Source organism: Zosterops lateralis (genome assembly GCF_965231275.1).
Source record: "Zosterops lateralis genome assembly, chromosome: 2".
Lineage (NCBI taxonomy): Eukaryota > Metazoa > Chordata > Aves > Passeriformes > Zosteropidae > Zosterops > Zosterops lateralis.
In genome coordinates this window covers 13,788,018-13,807,395 of record NC_139763.1, presented here as the reverse complement: position 1 = coordinate 13,807,395, position 19,378 = coordinate 13,788,018, and the positions used below count along the sequence as shown (strand labels likewise).

General features: G+C 36.6%; 1 protein-coding gene across 2 annotated transcripts in view; it reads left to right on the top strand.

Annotated features, from left to right (window-relative positions):
* POLA1 (DNA polymerase alpha 1, catalytic subunit) overlaps positions 1-19,378 on the top strand; it is a 184,728-nt gene that overhangs the window by 128,687 nt on the left and 36,663 nt on the right. Inside the window, exons 36-37 of one of the 2 annotated variants that reach the window (XM_083855218.1) lie at positions 13,708-13,804; positions 15,025-15,107. In XM_083855218.1, the coding sequence (XP_083711344.1) occupies positions 13,708-13,804; positions 15,025-15,062 (135 nt within the window). In that variant the 3' untranslated portion in view covers positions 15,063-15,107. Of the gene's footprint in view, positions 1-13,707; positions 13,805-15,024; positions 15,108-19,378 lie in introns of those variants that run through there. The other variant, XM_083855217.1, reaches the window with a different exon arrangement.

The window sequence follows — 19,378 nt, the reverse complement described above, 5'->3', positions numbered from 1 at the left end:
TTCTGGTACTACGTGAAACTTTCAGCATAATTTGAGCTGAAGAATCGGCTGTCTTGTTTAGTCACATGGTGCTGGACAAAACTGAAGTATTTATGTTCTGTCTCATAAGTCCAAAACTCCTTTTGAGAACAACTCTGTGAAAACCTTTAGGTTTTTTGGTAACCCTATGATATGTATGGGAAGTTCTGTTCTATAGGTTATCTCCTATTACTTGTGAGTTGGGTTTATTGACAGAAGTAGTTAAACTTCTTGCTTGAAGAGGCATATCTGGTTACTCAGTTTTCATGGTCTAGATGATTTGTTGAATGTCATGCTTCCAAATACCCAGGCAGCAGAAACAGAGAGAATACCTTTCAGTACTTCCACATGGATAGGAAAATGCTGCCATTTTCTCCATTTTATGTTTTACTGTTCATCACCACTCTAATCTTGCTGTCTAGATTTTTGCATGAGTGATCTTGTTAAAAGAGCTCAAAGGTTTCAGCTAGTGCATAATGCAGGTGAGTGCTCCCTATAAGGTTGAGAAGGCTGGAATGCTCTTCCCCTTGCTGAAAACCACTCAAAAATCCTCACCTAACAAAACAGTCTGTTGGTATGGATAATAAATAGCATGAGGTTTGGCTGCTTTCCTAGTGCCACACAAGGTTGTTGTTATCTAACTTAATTTGTGTCTTCCAGTCAGCTTTCAGCTCCATTCCTCATCCCAAAAGTAGAAATACATAGATGCTCCAAACAACGAGCTGGCTAGTACATAAATTAATTTTCTGCTTGAGACAGCTCCTCTGGTTAGTTGTACTGCATGTATAAAGTTATTTCTTTGCTACACAAATACTTTTTTAAAATCAGCAACTACCCCAGCCTTTTGAAAAAAAAAAAGTTTTAAAAATTGAGCTTGCAGTTTTCCCTTGTACTTGTGTAAACCTTAACAAGAGAATTGACAGTTCTGGACTGAATACATTCAGTGTATCACTGAACAAAAAGTTATTGATGACCTAACATAGATAATACAGTCTTGAAGCCTTGTGAAGAAACAATGTATTAAAGATCCTTTCAAGAGACAATTTCCATTGCAGAATTATACAGTGGAATGAAGATAAAATTGAGTGGGATATATAAATTTGGTGAATAAAGATGAAAGGCTGTAATGAAAAGACAGTGGGAAAAAGTGTCTGATGTAAAAGCTATATGATTGAGGGTAATACTAAACCTTCCCAACTGGCTATATTTGGCTATATTGTACTTGATATCTATGTTCCCTTACTAGCAACAGTCTTGGTTTTATCAGGAAGCTGAAAAGTCCTCAACACTTCCCTTATGCAGAGCTGAAGGCAAACTGTGGTATTTCTGAAGAGTTCTTTTGGTATTGATTCAGGGGCACTCTCACCTGCCTTGATGTGTGTTATGGACCTGGCCTCAACATGAGCAGGCTGCTGTCTGTGTGTCAGACTTGCCATACCTGTGGAAATAAGCTGCCTTGCTGTGCAGAATTGGAGTGAGCTTTTCATTATGTAAGATTTGAGAATAACAATGTTAAAATCATAATTTTGTAAGGATAAAGTTATAAGAGTGTAGAACAATAGCAATGATTTGCAGTAAGTGTATTTTATTAGGTGCTCCTGTGGTTCTGTCTAGCTTATAAAGGTGGCTAATTAGGCAGTCTAACTTTTTCTAGGCCAGAAGTTTTTCAGTTTACTTTTTCTAAATACATTTTTCAATTTACTTTTTCAAAGTATTGTTACTAAATCCTTTGAGAGCAGCTGCTCTGGGCAGTCTGTTCTTTCTTTACTCAAATGGAATGTCCACTTCCTTGTTCATCTTTTTATTTCCTGTAATTTGGGCACTGGGGTGCTGCATGGTACTCTAAAGGATAAGGTCATTTTTTTTACCAGGCTTACTGTAATTTAAAATTAAATGATTGACATTTTTATTGCATGCATGTGGAAGTATTTTCCCTGGTCCTAAATTTCAGGTTGATTTTTTTGTTTGGCTGTATTTTAAATCTCAGAAGTACGACTTCACTAGCTTAACAATTTAAATGTCTTAATTATTCATGATTTATGTTCCCTGTGAGATTCACTGTGTTTTGACTCGTACAAGCTTTTTATAGGGTATAAGACACTTCTTTTTTTAATGGGAAAGATTTGGAGATGCATTTGAGAGCGGAATGCCCAAAATGGCTGTGCACTGAGTACTGTGATCTGTACTGTGATCTGTAGGGTCCCTGCGGCAGCATCACCACTTTAAGAGGTGTGTGAAGGAGAAGCTCCAGGGACAACCAGCATCATGCCTAGTAATGCTTTTATTCTGTTGGATCAGTTATGAATTTCTCTAAACTACGTATCATGACAGGCAGCCTACTTAGCTGCTTTTTAGGATTACTGAAATCTAGCTTCTCTCTCTACTTTTATTCTTTCACAAGGCAGATTTAGCTGGCATGTAAAACTGTATTCAAAAAGAGGCAGAGAACATCACTGTGCAGTCTCGAGATGGGCCTGTTTGGTATCTGATTAAAAATAAAAAGGATGGTTGCTCAGAGGATGAAATTCAGTGTGCAGAGATTGTGAGTGCAGGTAAGTTACTTAGATGAGGAGGAGTGAATCTTTACAAATAATTTTATGAGTTGCTAGAAAAATTAACATTATTCTGTTGTGATTGGGCTGCTTTTTGTGGATACATAGGTAAATGGTGGTGATGTTTATTCTAATGCCAGTGTTGGCAATATGTTCACAAAGTCTCGAAGTTCTCCTTTTGTCTACAGAATTTTGGTATACATCAGCTCCTTTTATTAGGAGTGTTTTATCTGGTGAAGTTCACTTCCTTCAGTTGAATGAGCATTTTGGAGAGCAATGCAACAGTTTTATTTGAGCTGTCCAGTTTTAGCAAATGTTTTTACAAGCATTGCACCATGACCGAGAACCACTTGACTCACAGTCAAGTTCAGGTGTCACTTGTTCTTGCTGAAAAGTTTCTGAAGTGTCTGTACTGTTAGTGAAATTCTCTTTTCCACTCTTCCCTGTTTTTATGGGTTGTCCTGTTAGAGCAGGGCTGTAGCTGTAGTCTTAGGCTTGGGAAAGAGGGGAGGAAGTCCTGTGAGGGAGCTGCTTGACTTTGTCCACTCCAGGGCCATACTCTTTTCTTTCTCAATTTACCTGCTATAGATTCTCACCATTGAAGCACACTTGAATGTTTATATAGCTTTGTACTGCAAGTACCTGTATGTTCTGTCTGATCACTAGAGTGTGATCTAGAAAAGTTGCTGGTGAGACTTCTTAGGATTGTTTCTTTATAGTAAGAATGTTTGTCTTGTATTGTTGTACTTCTCATTAAAGCTTCTCAAGTTCCAGAATGTTATATGTGTTCAGATGCAGTATTTTTTGATGACATGTTTTAACTTCTCTTGTGGGACAAAGTTCAATATTTGAAGCATTTGATACAATTTCTTGTCAGATATGTTGAACTTCTAAGGAAAATTTTAGTTGCTATCATCAGAAAGGTGCAGTATCTTTCTAATGAAATGCTACTAGTTCTAAACTGTTAGACTGCTGCTCTAAGACAAAGAGTAATAGTGTAATAAGAAAATTCTTCTAATCATGGGAAAAAAGGTTACTCAGAGCAGCAGACTGCTGCTAAAGGAAATTTTTCACTGGAGTGTTCTATGTCTTCCAGTCATAGCCAGCTGCTTTTCTTCTGTCTTAGAGACAAAATATCCCTTACACTTGGAGGTACTAAGTCTAATAATAACTATACCACATTCCTTTTCCAGCTTGTAGGTCAGAATTTACTCAGAAATGTTGCAAAGTAGCTGCATGGTTTTCCTGTGAGGCTCACACTCACTTGGACAGTGGTCCTGAGCTGCCTGCAGACTTTTGCCTGGAAGCCCTGTTATCATGAGACCTCTTGCTTTGCCAGTTTGGAACCACACAAATTACTTTCTGTCTTTCTTTGCATTTGGTAAAATAATGTAATTTGTATTTGGTAAAATAACGTAGTTAATTTTTAAAGGAATACCTGACCTACTTTAGTGTTTTGGTGCTGGGGCTAAGAAAAAGCATTAGACAGTTTTCCTGTCTATTATTTTTAGGAGTTTGTAGTAAAGATTTGAAAGATTAAATTTAAGATTTCTTCATTTGTTGAATGCGAACATTCAAAATTCCTATTACAACCAGATAGTTCTGCCTAGATAGATCTGTACATCTAGGGCAAAAAAACCCTCCAGACTCAATTTCTTAATTTCCCTGAGGGAAACATTAATCTTCAGAACACTTTTTATCCTGGAACGTAAACACACCCTGTTGAGTGACAAAGTTAAAACCTAAACATTTTTAATTCTTGCCTTGTTCTTAGTTGGACTTCTGCTTTTTCCTTGTGGGTTATCTTAGGATTGATGTCTTTCTCTTAATGTTTGGATTTGCCAATTGAAGGATGCAGAACAGGACAGAATCTATGCCTTTTTCTCAAAATGGTCCAAAAACTTTACGTGGTGACAATCAGTTTGAAACATGCATTGTCTGGTGAAATTTGTGCCACCCAGAACCTTGTTAGACTGGTGTAGGCAGTGCCAGAGATGTGTGTAGAGAAGTTTGCATTAAAAACTAAAATACATCATAATTAATTCATGCACTGATGGCAGTGCTAGTTGCCCTGCTGAAGAGTCAGTTTTGATTTATGGAGAAGGAGGTTGAAAATAACATATATTTTTTTCCGGAAAAGGAAGAGTGTAGGGATAAATCCTCCATCGCACTCACTACATGTGGAAGGTGTAGCTGGAATCTTAGTGGGATTGTCTAGTATCTAAGGTGTTGTCATTGATTTTGACCCTTGGGTAGCTGATAAATTTGCCTCATAAGTCACTGAGTTGTGTCTTTGTGCACAACTGATCTTAGCAGAAAAGATGCTGTCCTGTATTTTGTCATCTATGTAACATTACTTTTCTTTAGCATTTAGTAGAGAACCATTCCAGTGAAGTCTAAAGAGGTGCTGCAGAAACATCAGATTAAACCTTGCTTCAGGTTATTTAACTATGTGAGCTCAAATAATAGTTTGTTAAAAAATGAGAAACTAGGAGTTGAAGGTGAAAACCTGTCTTTTCAAACTTTTTACTCTCTTGCTAATACTTGGAATTTGGGGAGTTGACTCCTAAGTCTTGGAAACAGGAATGCTATTTTCTAAGGAATGCTGTAATCTAAAGCAATATTTTTAGGTCCCTTGCTGTAAGTGATACTTTTATTTTGTTTTCACATGCATTATCTTAACATCTAAAATATATTTGGACAAGCTTATTTGCTTATGTATCTAGCCTATTTATAGTGATGTTTATTTAATAATAAACCATTTTAAAAATATGTACTTGTGGTTGTTGAATGATAATCAAGATTCTGCTAAAAAAAGGCTTTCACAAATATTAATAAATTATTTTGGGGAAAAGAAATGCAACATTACCCATTTCTTAACAAAGTTGTAATTTAAGTAAATACATATAAGGCAAGTTGCTTACACAGATTGCACTTTTACAGTGTATGCTCCTGGATAGCTGACAAGTGCCACATGTTTGTGTAAAGTGTATCCATCAGTGAGGAAGAACTTTATTTCTAAAAGAAGTAAATAAAAATAAGGTTGCAAGTACTGAGCTAGATTAAACTAATTTATGTGAACAGAAATATCTTACTTTCAGATTGTAACTTGGTCTTACACTTCAGCCTGGATTGTGAGGGCAGGACTTGTTCTACCAGCTTTTTCCAGTGTTACCTGTAGCTTCCTGCAGCTAAACATCGGGAGGAGAAACCTCTATTTTTGCAAGCAGACAGAGGACTCAAAATGTGCCTCGGATAAGATAATGAGGAGTATTTTGCTCGTCCTTGGCAATGCACAACCATTCATGAACATGTCGGCAGACTGCATAAAATGGTAAAAAGCAGTGCTGTACCTACTCTGCAGAGGCCTCCAGGAGACCTCTGGGAATGGCCTCTCTCTCTCTGCTATGGGACAGGGGTGTGATAGATGGTTGATTTGTGGTTCTGGTCTGGGAGGTAACTTATGCAAATTCCTTCCCTGCAGACAGAATTTACTCCCCTTAAGTAGTTTTCATATAATCGTCTGGGTTGGGCCTCACTTGATTTGTTTTCAGCTGTGAGAGGTGTGGGTCCTGAGCAAGGGATTGTGCTACATTCTCCATGAGTAAAGGCCAGAGGTCTTCTATGGAGATTTCAGCTCAGCAGAGTGTTAATTGTTTGAGTCTTTCAATTGTAGTAGCACATCTTTTTTGAGGTAAGTTTCCCGGATATTTACAGTTCAGTTCTTGTTTGTTAGAGCATTATTATTTTACAATTTTTTTATGGAAATACATGAAATTACTCGAAAGTTAAAAGGATTCTGTTCAGTAATGAGAGGTCTTACACATGTTTATTTTTCTCTTTTTAATAAGCAGATGAGCTATAGTTAACTGCAAGTGAGTGCTCTTCAGTGAGTAGATCCATCAATTCTCTAGAATGAGACAGGGCTCTGGAACTGTGCTAGCTTGTTCTGTAACACTTAAGGTAGCTGGGGAATACTTGGTCATGGTGCTTTGTCTCCAGAGCAAAATTACAACTTTGCTTTTTAAAGAGGTGGTTTGCAATTCTGTTTCACCAAACGTTTTTTGTTAACTTTTTTTAGCCCAGATTATCAAGGGTTACGTAATTCCAGAAATCCATAAATTAATTACTTACTTTCAAAGTGCTTGGGGTTTTTCCCTAAAAATTGTAAACATGAGGGTTTTTAAAATTATATTTGTCTTGTATACCAAGGGTAAGATAATGTTTTGGGATAATATCTATATGCTGCTTATTTCAAGCAGAAATTTATTTGAAATGTGCAAACATTCTTGATCAGGAGCTCTTGAAATAAAGTCGATTTTGCGATCATGTGATAATTCTCCAGAGTTACGTTCAATGCATCAGGTTGAAAACAGTTTTGTAGTTTTGCTTGTGTGTTCTGCTGGGTCAGTCTGGTTCCAGAGCCATATCTGGCTTTCATTTGATGTCCAGTAAAGCTCATTTGTTTGGTTTGGTGTGGAACCTTAACCTTAACCTTTCTGCTGTAGATGGTAGTTTTGAGAATTTCTGTACAATCTCTATCCGAAAGTACATCAGTGTAGGATGGATATTCAGACTGATTAGTCTGCAAATTCCTCAGTTATGCAATGACACTGCTTTCAGAGGGAGAACATGAATATTCTAGAGGCTCTCCAGATCTGTGAGGCAGATTACAGATGAAGTTAATTTTTAAAAATGTATTGTGTTCATCTGATTTAGAATGCAGAGCCTTGAATTATTTGATAAACCCAACTGTTGTACCTTTTTCTCCTATTGCACTGTCATTAACAATGACTAGTATCCTTTGACCAGAAACCTAAGTTTACAGGTGTAAGTCAGTGGTTGACCACTGTATGTGTTTTGTGTGTGTTCAGAGCCTTTAAAACAACATCCAGAAAGATCATCCAGTGTCAACCCATCTGCCTTAGTAAGGATGCCTTTCACTAAACCAGGATGCTCAGTTTCATCCAACAATTAGTCATTACTGTTAGTCATTAATTGCTGTTTCAATGTTCTTACCCAAAGAGATACCTCAGAGCAGATAGTGTCTGGTCTTGTTAAAGGCTCAGTCACACGTCTTATGTGCTTGTCTTGAATATTAGTAATATCAAAAATTAGTCATAAACATACTGACGCTGAAAATTTCCAAGTGAAGAACGCTTGCAGTAACAAGTGTGTACTGACTATATGTGAGGCACGTGGTTCCCACACATCAAAAAAAGAGTGATTCTTACTTAAGACTTGTGGTTCACTTCCAGGTGTGATAATTGTGCTGCTCAGATGAGTTTGAGTGCTGGGTGCAAGACAGAACTCAAGCCAAAAACTAAAAGCAGGAAACATCCTGTCTTCCCTTAATAGCAGCATCTATTTTGGCTTGTTCACATCAACTACCATACAGTTTTCTGTTTCACCTTGTGCCAGCTGTTGACCACTCAGGGAGGCAGTGGAATTTGGGGTGTTAGTTTTCTGCCAGATTAGTAAAGAAGTGAGTAATTTTGGCTGGATTAGTGAGTTCAGTGTGGTTTACTTCATGCTCAGATGAGCTGTAGTGCACACAGAAGACCAGGATCAGGGGAGAGGGTTGCATCCCATTAAAATAAGAAACTGTTTGTTAGGCATAGATGACACTCAGTCTTTTTGTTTAAAAAGCAACATATCTCCAAGGAAGCGGAGTAGGGCTTTTAGTGTTCTCATTAATTGCTAGACAGGACAGGAAAAGCTCTTTTCAATTACTTAATGGAAAAGAAAAATCTCATAAGAGTGTCCAGTCTTCTATTGGGCCTTTTTTCCTTTTCATTCACTCCTCCATGTACGTGTAGGGATCTCTTCTTTTGTCATACAGTCCATGTTAGCATAACTGCTAGGGGAAGTTTCATCACATCTAAATCCTACTACACCCATTTCAGTCTTCTTTTACTGCTTTACTGGATATAGTGAGTCAAAATCACTAAAAAAAACCAAAATTGATTTAACAGGTGGACAGTTTGGAGGGTTAAGAAGGAAACCACATGCACACAACCCCTCTCTTTGTATTTCCAAGGCTTCTGTCAGGAAAGATGGTGACCAAAGGTCTCTTGTTTTTAATGGAATTGAGTGAAAGTGGTGTGCACTTTATTTCAGCCTATTTGACGTAGACTAGCGCTGTGTTTTAACCAGGCTTTATGGTGCACAAGACCAGACTTCAGTATATATCAGCATGAGGCCAGGAGCACACACATTATGAGTATTTAGTATAACATGAATTCACACTTTATGAGCTCTTGTCATGCAGCAGTGTCTGTCTTCAGAATCTGCTGGTGAATAGGGGTTGTCTGTGCTGCAACTGCCCTGGGTTTGCTAAAAGAATATGTGAGGTGTGTAAAACATGACACACTAGTTTATTGCTTTGAAATCATTGTAGCATGGATAGCATTTGGACGTATAAACATCCAGAAAGTGGAAGTATGTCCTTTTTTTGAAAATAAAAAATAGCTGCACATAAGAGACATGATGGAAGATGTGTACAGTCTATACAATCTTCCAGCAGTAGATTGAGACCAGTGGCACTTCCCCGAAAAAATAAATTACCCGAAATTTGCAGCACATTCATATTCAATTTCATCACAGCAGATGCTCATTAGTATGTTGTTATTAATTGGTATTCACTTTAGGTTTTGTTTAAAATGAAGATAATAATTAGGTTTTAATTACTGCATCTTTCTAAAGGGGGGAGGGGAGGAAATGCCTCTCAAAGCACTGAAGTATTTCCTGTATGCTTTGCTCCATTACATCTGAGCCTTGGAAGAGTCCCTAAGACACATTTTTCTGCCAAGAGACTTCTTTTCGGTTTCCTTTTATTTCTTTCCTGTTTTTTAAATATTAAGGATTTGTTTGATGGACATACTGAATCATATCACAGTAGTAAGAGCCACTATTCTTTTTAATCAAAATTATTGAAAAGGCTTTTCACAAAAGTAACTCTCTCAAGCAGCTGATTAATGAAGTGGTGCCACTGTTTTGTATTATAATTAATTGAAGTAATACAAATAACTTCTGTAGCCTGTGGAAATTATCTCTTTTGCAAAGCAGTCTATTAGAGTTAGCAAACCAAATGGGTGATTTTTTTTTTTTGGTGGATTTTATTTAATTTCCATTTGCCTTTATCATCCTTAAAACCATAGGTGGCACAACAGTAAACAAAGAATAGACCATGGAGAGGGCTTGAAGAAATGGGAGTCAGGTGCAGAAGAAAGCAAAAGGGCAGAAAAAGTGAGGATGCAGAAAAATCTTTAAAGTTTTAAAACTTAAACTTTCCCTCTTTCTGATTTTTTCCCTTACCTGATTTCCTTTCTTACCTCATTTATCTAAGTTGCTGTACTGCCCTTCAGTACTGAATGGATTTGAAAGGCTGGTGTGTTCCCACTTGAGTGACCTCTTAACAAGAGGAAGGACAGTGAAGCATCCCAGCTGAAGTTCCTTGTCGTGTAATTTAAACTAACCAGCACTGAAGGAGAAGTCTTCTAATTTCAACACCTTAATGCAGCTGCCACCAAACTTTCTTAAATAGCAGAAAAGCAGGTGAGAGATTATACGTCTTGGTTTCTTCTCAAGCACTGTGTATTTAGGGTAGGGAGATGGCTGCCTGTGGTTAAGTCTTTCCAGGGCCCATTACTTCCTGCAAGTTGAGCTTTTGCGTTTCTGAAAAAGAGGCAGAAAGGTGGATGCTGGCTATTTTTTTACTCTCTCTTTCCAGATTAAGAAAACCAGTTTCAGTTCTCACATCTTGTTACAGAAGGGTTACTTTCCTCTAGAAAAATCTATATTACTTGACTGTGCTGTTATGGGCTGAGGGAGCTCTCTGCTATGGCTGGAGTGAGTGTACAAGGGGACCTTGCTCCAGAGCTGAGTTTTTAGGCATTTGTGAGACAGGAGAAGAGGGAGTTCTACCCTTCAGTCCAGTGCCTTGTTCAAATACCAGCAGCTGCAGGGACAGAGACAGTGCTGAGCCAGACATTGTTTAAACAGGGTGGACTTGGCCTTGTGTGGAGGCACTGTTGTCCTTCAGGAGCTCCTGGAAAGTTCTCCTTTCCTTATGATGCCCTGGTGGACATTGTCTGATGTGTGTGGTAGCTGAGCAAGATAATTCTCTCTTCATGACTGAGTGCTTTATGCTTAGTCTTGGGAAAATTTGCTTTTCCAGTGTCCGTAATTCAGCAGTTCTATTAAGACCCCATTGGTTTCCTGCTGTGTAATCCTTAATTCTTCCTGGGAAGGCAATTGGAGATTTGCAGTTGGCCTCATGATGCTACAGGAAACAGTTTTACAACCATTTCAAACCTAGATTTAAATTAATATTTTGTTGGTTAAACACAATGGTTTATTTTTAATACATCTGGTATTTTTATATTAGAAGCCTAATTTTTCTGTCAAAGAAGTGAATAACTGTGAATGAAAACTATATACCTTTTGTTCCTTCATCTGTTGATTGTGGTTTTAAATGCAATTTAAAAAAAAATAGTTTGGTTGCATGAGAAAAACAATATGTTTGTTCCATGAGTGCAAGATCTGAAAGAAGCAGACTTAACTGCAGAAGTTAACTGTTAATGAAATAAAGAAATCAAACATCATGGAGTAAATAAAAACTTCAAAATAGAGTTTTATTTTCATGTGCTTGCCATCCAGTCTTTCACGGGAAGAAAAAATGCATAAATGGTGATACAAACTTAGCTCCAGTTCTTCCTGTGCTGCTGGGGTGTTGGGTTTTCTTTACACAAAAAAATGGCCATTAAAATTAAATATTATTTGGGTTTAAAGTTTTAGATGTTGGGATTTTTTTCCCTTCTTAAACCTACAGGTTGTCAGAAATTAAGAAGTGGTGGTGTAAGTAATTCTTAAAGTCCTTTGAAATTTAAGGTGCCTTGTCCTTGAATTCATAAATATACCATGATATTAATACTTAATTGCATGAAAATCTTGAAAAGTTTTTTTTCTACCAGTTACTAAATGTAATATAGAAAAAGCTAAAGAGAAGGAGATATTAGGACATTATCAATAAAAAAATTTGTGTGTGTATATGTATCTGCCTATGTGTGCATGTATACATTTTTACATACTGATTTTTGTACTTTCTTTATCCATTTAAGCAGTGACTTTCAATTAGCCTGCCGACTAATATCAGGTCACTAAACTCCATAGCTGATGCTTTATTCTTTCATGTGAGTTGTCATTCGTTTGCTTCAGTTGGCTGGCAAAGGTTGTTGTATATCCATTACCAGCAACACAGCACTTTGCATTTCTGAATTGACAAGCAGCTATATTGACCTAGCGCTTATTATGGGTCAACAGCTGCGTTAACCGACGGAAGGACTGAGGGGCAATTAAAATGAATTGGCAAAAATATATCTTCCTAATTTACTCCAATTTGTTATTTATGCTAACATTGTATGGCTTCTATGGTGACACTAAACAGAATGGACCCAATAATGGCAATTAACATAAAAATATAATGGCTAATCAAATTGACAGCAACTGTTTCTCATCATCTCGACACACAATACATTATCAAAACAAACTATTATGAAGGAGGTAATTTCAGTGTTCTATTCAACCTGCTTCATGTGTGCAGTCAGGGAGATGTGTACCAGCAATTACAGCTGAATCTAAAAAACTAAACAAATAACTTAATCGCTGTCGTCCTCCTTTTTTCTTCTTCAGGAAGCAGTAATCAGGATTTACTAAAAATAACTGGTGTATAATAGTATAATGATGATGCATATCGTAGAATAGCTAATAAGGAATAAAATATGCTTCTGTGTGTCTTTTTTTAAAATAGGTTCACATGAAGTGGAAAAAATACTGTTGAAATATATAAAAAATAACTAAGCAGTAGTAATAGTTGTCAGATGTCTCAACATGAGTTGCTTAATAGTTATAGATACTTATTGCATGTCAATAGAAGTGTAAAATTAGCTGAATGTAGTGGCAAAACTTGGCTTGATTGGGCAGAAGACTGAAAACCTAAGTTAAAGTAGAATTCCCTTAAGTAGAAATAGTTTACCAGTTGCTCTTCCACTGCATTTTGAGGATCATTCTTAGTGGTATGCTGCATGGTAGTTTTCCACTGGTCTAACCACATCCTTTGTTTTATAGCTCATCAAGAAAATCTTTGAGGGTTTGTATATGTCTATCTCTGCACTAAATGTATTAAAATAGACACTACTTCCAAATTTGATGCTGTTAAAATAATCTTATTCTTTGTAATGAACAACTCTTCAAATCATTGTTGGCCAATATCTAAAATCCAGTATCTTGAACAGCAGGGAGGGGAATGTTGTTATATGGAACAAAAGCGCAAGAGACGAACTTGAAAGGTTTTAGTTGTAATGTGGTCCAGATGGATCTAATGTCTATTCCAGCAATTTCTAGAGCACAGAGCAGTGGGAGTGATAGGAGAGCATCCAGGTGTGCACTTTGGAACTAGAGAAATAGCACAGAGGCTTGACATAAATGGCCTTCAGACCATTTAATTGAGTATCATATTCTGCAGGTAAACATTGCAGATTTTTGAACTACATGTGTGATTACTAACATGCAGTAGCCTTCACAGATGTGTAGAGCAAGATGATGATGTAGCTGTAAAGGTGTTCATGCACTTATTCTTATTTGGATGACACATTCCCAAATTATGCAGCCACAGTTGGGGTGGGAGGAGGGGAATACAGACAAACACCCGTATTCATAAAAAAAGTAGACAATAATTATTTTTTTCTTAGTTCATTGTATTCTACAATATACTAAAGCACCAAAATTGTTCCTTTGTCTCATCATTCTCATGGGTTTCATTTTCTTGCTAAAGCATCATTGTGATACATGTATCTGTAAAAACAGATAAATGCATTTTAAATTCTGTAAGAATTTTTAAGTTTAGTTGATTCATGTAAGTGCTTGGTGTAAATTGTGAGGAAAAGTGTAGAGGGGTAGTAAGGACACTTTGTAGCATAATACTAATAATAATTCCAAAAGCCGCCATGAATAGAACATGTAAACTGTTGGAAGAAAACCAAATAGAAATAATCAGTTTTTAATACTGGACGTAGAAGTGGGTGCAAGAGAGACACTTTTGAGTTGGGTTTTTAATTGCTGTCTTCTTTCATTACAGTATTCTGATAAGGCCCTGTACACTCAGCTCTGCTTCTACCGATACATTTTTGATGTGGACTATGCAATGGATAAATTGATTACTGAGGAGGAGAAAGGTATGTTTAAATTTTTAATTAATTAACTATGGTTTAGTAGCAATTTGCATGCTAGACACTAGACCTACTGTATTTTTCAAATCTGAACTGTGAGGCTGTAATCTAAAACAGAAAATAGAAGAAAATAGGAATGTAAGAATCCCCTGTAAAGGGGAATGTGTTCAGTCAGAGTTCACCACTTTAAGAATATATTATATGCCCCCTTTCTTCTTTTGAAGTGACTGTGTTTTGGAAAATGTGCTTTTCTTGCATGTTACACCCTTAGAGAAATCTCTTTGCTTGAAGGACACGTTAGCTTCAGTAAATAGATTAATTAAAATATGTACATATTTAAAACTTGCATTCAACTTTCAGTATTGAAGGGAGACACTTTTTATCAGGGAGAAAAATAAGGGCACAAGAAAACCAGTAATGCTAATTGTGTACAAAACTCTCTTAAATAAAATACAGATTAACCTGATAGAGTTTAATCTGATCTTAGAAAGATTTTTTTGTCCTCTCTCCCAATTACAATAACATTTCTGAACTGAAACATTTCTAAGTTGTAATGGATCAATGGGTTTTGTGCAGCTAAGTGATTTTCAAGCTGACAGAGGAATATTTCTGAGAGTGTGCTAACGCTTGGAATTCTGAAAAAAGACATGTTTGGGTCCCACCACTGAAGCGTGTTGTCCACAGAGAGCACTTGGCTGTGTCCTCTGCCTGTGAGGAAAAGGTGCTGCTGTTGGGACTGTTTGTGTTCTGATGGCTGCTCTGCTGTCAAAATTATCCCCACCCCTGCCCTGCATCTGCAGTTAAGTTACTGGGTGGTGGTAAGAGATTAAATAAAACTCAGTATTTCTTAATGTTTTTTTGATAAGCCACATATGGAAGTGAAAATACTGTAATCTCTTGGATAAAAACTGCTCAATTAGGTAAAAATGCTGCTTTTGGTCTGTACTTACATTTCTTCTTGTAGAGGTCCTCTTTTTCTCTCCTAGTCACTCTTAAGACAGTGTTCACTCTGATGCTTGCATTTCACAGTGGCTTTGCACATCCAAAGAAATCACAGTAGCCATGTCAGTCTGATACATCTCTGGAGATGTACTGAAGGAATGTTACGGGCTGCAACCAGTAGCTGTCTGTAGATCTCACACCTAGTGTAAGGGCATAAGAGTAGAAAACACTTCATGGGTGATCACATCCAGTGCCCTGCTACAGCATTCCACTACATTTTTTAGGACTGCAAGTTTCTGGAACTTCAGTTGGAAATCTGTGAGTGGTGGTTCTCCTTTTGCTGCAGTTGCAAATTGTGTTTCAGCCTATTGATCTGCAATGACTAAAAATTCACTATAATTTTCATGTTCTAACTTGTTTGTGGCTATTTTATGGCCATTCACTAAATGTTTATTTGTTTTACTTCACTGATGTTCTGTGGTATGCTTTTGGAAACAGCGATGACATCTCTGTTTTGTTTTGCAGCTAATGCAAGACACTCTTAGCTTTCTTTAAGAAGAATTGGTCTCTACTATATGATTCTTCCTCTTAGCAGCTTTGCGTGCAGTCTTTTCTAGGTTGAATTAATCTTTGGAGTGTGAAAAACTGGAAATGATGTGGTATTTTAGATAGTGTCACTCCACTGTCTTGTACACTGGGTCTGTGTATGTGCTGGAATTACATCTTCTGGTGCTTGCTTGAGCCACCTATGTCCTGTTCAGAGCTGTTCATATCATTAACTTGTAGTGAAATAATGATAGAAATCCTGAGGTTTCAGAGGGTTTCTTTTCTTCCTGTCATTTCAGAACCATGGGTTTATTCATATCTCAGGTTCATGCCACTTGTTTTACTTAATTTTCCTGGTTTCTCATTAATTTTTGACTGCTTAATCTCATTTGTAATATTAGACTTCAAGGTTAATAAATTCTCTCTGAAAAATAGTGTGGTGGCTTCTGAATTCACATAATTTACCACCTTCTGCTTTAATGGGAAAATATTTCTTGGACCCTGACCGCTAAGTTCAATAAAATTAGTTTTCAGAGTAATTCTTAAGGAATTGAAAGAATTCTAGTAGGACTTTTTTCTCTTGGACAGTTAACCTTTCAGCATGGTGTATTTTTCTCTTTTTCATAGCTGTTGGAAAGTTATTGTATTATCTTCTTCAGCAAGCCAGTGATTTCAGTCTTGGTATTGCAGCAGGAATCAAGGCCAGATAAATTAATTCTCTTTGTTTTCCTTTGACAATTTGATTCTCTTCAAAGCAGTTGACTGTGTGGGTATGGCAAACCTGTGTATAATTCTGGCCCATTTTTCAGATCTCTTTTGGGAGGAAAATATCTTTCTACAGTATATGCAGGATTTGACAATAATTATCTGTGGCTATTTGTGCCACCTTTTTGTTTCATAGATACCAATGTCCTCTGTCTTCTAGTGACATATTTTACTGATGTGATACACTTCATGTTAAGCTGTGAAGGATTAAATAATTTTCATGTACCTTTTTTTTTGTAGCTCTGAAATGCAAGTCTACTGAATTCCTGTTTATAACATGAAGCTACTGTTTGTTTTTCCATGTAACAAAAAAGATTTTGTTTCCATGCCATCATTCTCAAGCCATTTTGTCTTTGATCTGTGATCAGTGCCTTTATCAAAAATGGTGGCAAAATTTAAATATAAGTTTTGTATGTCATTGGTATTTTCAGTCTCCTCTTTTTATGTGACTAAACCACTGCTTGACTGTTGTTTTCATTTTGGTTTGGGGAGTTTTTTTGCTTTGTTTTGGGTCATTGTTTCTTGAAGCCCAAATTGCATAGACTTTTGTTGTTTCTACCTCTTATTGCCATTTTTCCTGAATTTTAAACACCAGTTCTTTTTTGTAGATTGTTTATTCCTATTAGCAGCTTTAGTTGGTTTTTTTCTTGGAATGTTATTCTATAAAAAGAAAAAAGTTTTGATGGCTAGAGTTTGAAGATATAAATCTGTTTTCCACTGTAGTTCAAAAGAATTCATGTCTTGTCTCATTCAGAACCTTGAGATTTCACTACTAGTTCACTTGCATTTTCTGTTCTTGCCACTTCAAAATACCAAATCTTAATTACAGAGCAGGTTTTGTTTGTTCAGCTATTTATACTGAAGGCCCATACTATTTATTGAAATGGAATCTAAAATAATAATTGTGAAATCAGTGGGAGTTCAAAAAAATATCCAAGGTGTTTCCTTTCCCTGCTAGAGGATCAATACCACAGCTTACTTTTTAACGATGGGCTAAATTTAAAAATCCTCTGGCAATGCAGGTTCTACAACTTTGCAAGTTGTACAAACAGTTTCTTGTGATGTTTGGTGTTTTTGCTGTACTTATTGTAGAGAACTGGTCTTGATACTTGAGGTGAATTTTGCTTATTTTGTGCACAATGGGTGATACACTGTTCTCTTGGAGAGTTTTGAGTATTTAAAACATACCATGCTGTATTCTAAGTCTCTTTCAGCTACTAACCTGTCTCATGGAGGAATGGCAGGAGAGTTCTCCACTTCTCTGTGTGTTTGGTTTTTGGGGTTTTTTTAGGGGTTGGGGTTTTTTTAAAAATTTTTATAGACCTTCAGTAGGTTGGGCCTAACACAGAGGAATACAACAAAAGGATTAATTAATATTTTTTGCAGACTCTTCTTCTGCTTATTTATACCAGTGTGGTGATTACAACACTGTTCACTCGTCTTCTATTTCGGATCTACTGTAATCATTAGATAGTTATTGTTCCATCTTTTTCCTGTAAGAATCAAGAATAAGCTGACTGGTCTTTGTGATGTTTTCTTGTTTCAGTAACTGGTAAAGTTAGCTGTCAGTTATACCACCCAGGAATATTTGGATGCTATAGTTATGGGTCTTTTGTCCTATTATTAATACTAGCATTTATCCTCCAAACCAATGTTTTCTTTCATCTCAAGGTTTATTTATGATGATACAATTTAATAGGTTAACATTGTGATACAGTGCCAGTTCTTAGTTGTCATACTACAAAAAGTAAAATTCTGAAAATTCTGGGCTCTTTCTAAATTCGGAGCTGTTGCACAGTTAGTATTAGGTTAAAAAACAGTTTAATTTTTAATATTGCTATGCCCAAACCCCTAATTTAAGATGCCAGTAATACTAGAAGGGCTGTTTGTTCTCAATTATTTTTTAAATCTGAAAAGGGGAGAAATGCTCTATTGTGAGTAGCAACAGACAGCATATTTTCAGCACTTCCTGACAGTTTTTTGAAGCTGGGCTGTGGCTTTAATCAGTAAAAATTAATATTAATAATTTAATTAATTTGATGCTACTTAGGTGAGCAAGCAGAGCAGTAAAAAGTAGCAGGAGTAGCAAAGCATCCTCTTCATATAGATGAAAAAGGATAGGCCAACTATCAGTGATTTTGGACATTTGAGGCTCAGATACAGGCATATGCTTACTCTGTGTGCCTTAACTTCAGAATGGAATTTCAGAAATTCAGAACTTCCAATGTATTTTTATGGCTGTGTCATCAGGAGATCAAAATAGAGCGTAGTAATCTTGATCTCATTATTCTATTCAAACATTGGTATTGTTAAATATTCAAAGATATTACTGTTTTCATTTTGCTTCTACTACAGTAAAATGAAAACCTCTGAAAGTGAAGAGAAATGGAGGCCCCATAAAGTCACTACAACTACTGTGCCTTGCCAGATGTCTCCAGTTTAGTTTCCCCTGACATCATCTGATATCAAATAGAAGATAAGGATGCTGCAATCTACTTATCCACAATGCATTAGTATCACTGAGGCTGTTTATGGTGCAGAGATCTTTTTGGAGAAACAGGATCCTGGTCACAGGATATTTTTTTTGTTCCATACTGTAGAAAGGGGCTGGAAGCTACTGCCCTTTAACTGTCCCGTTTCTCTGAGAGAGAAGGTCACAAATGTTGTTTGCAAGACATGTAACTATTTCAGAGACAGAAATTGCAAAGCTGCTGTGGTGGATTCTTTCCCACAATATAGTCAACAACCTGTGGAGGTTTGATTCTGAAAAGTCTCAGCATATCCTCTTAATGGATAAGCAGAAGAAAATGAGGATGGGAGGATGATAACTTTAGGAAAAGCAGTTAAATATTCCTGTGTAGTAGGGAGACCTGCATCCTCGAAATATATCCCACTTTGTGGAAATAGAATGTAATTGTTTTGATCATATACTTACAGGCTGTGGTTCTGTAAAACCAAATGCATATTCAAAGGATATTTTCATGTTTGTATTACAGCTTTTTGTGTGCACCTCACTCCACCCTTCCATGCAAACATCAAAAATCCCTAGTTTACTTTATGGATGAATAAACTGAAAAATTATGTTGGGAAAAAGAAACTCTTCTGGGCTGTTAGACCTAGATGTAAAAAAATCAGCTCTGAATATTTGTGTGAATCCTGTCAGTTCAATGGTGAGTGTTTTTCCTCAGTGTGTTCATAACTTGGTGTGTCAAGTAGCAGACTGAAGTGTGGTGGTTTTTTTTGGTTGTTGTTTTTTTTGTTTTTTTTTGTTTTTTTTTTTTTTTTTTAAATGGAAGGCTTTTTGTAAATCAAAAAACAATTTGCCAC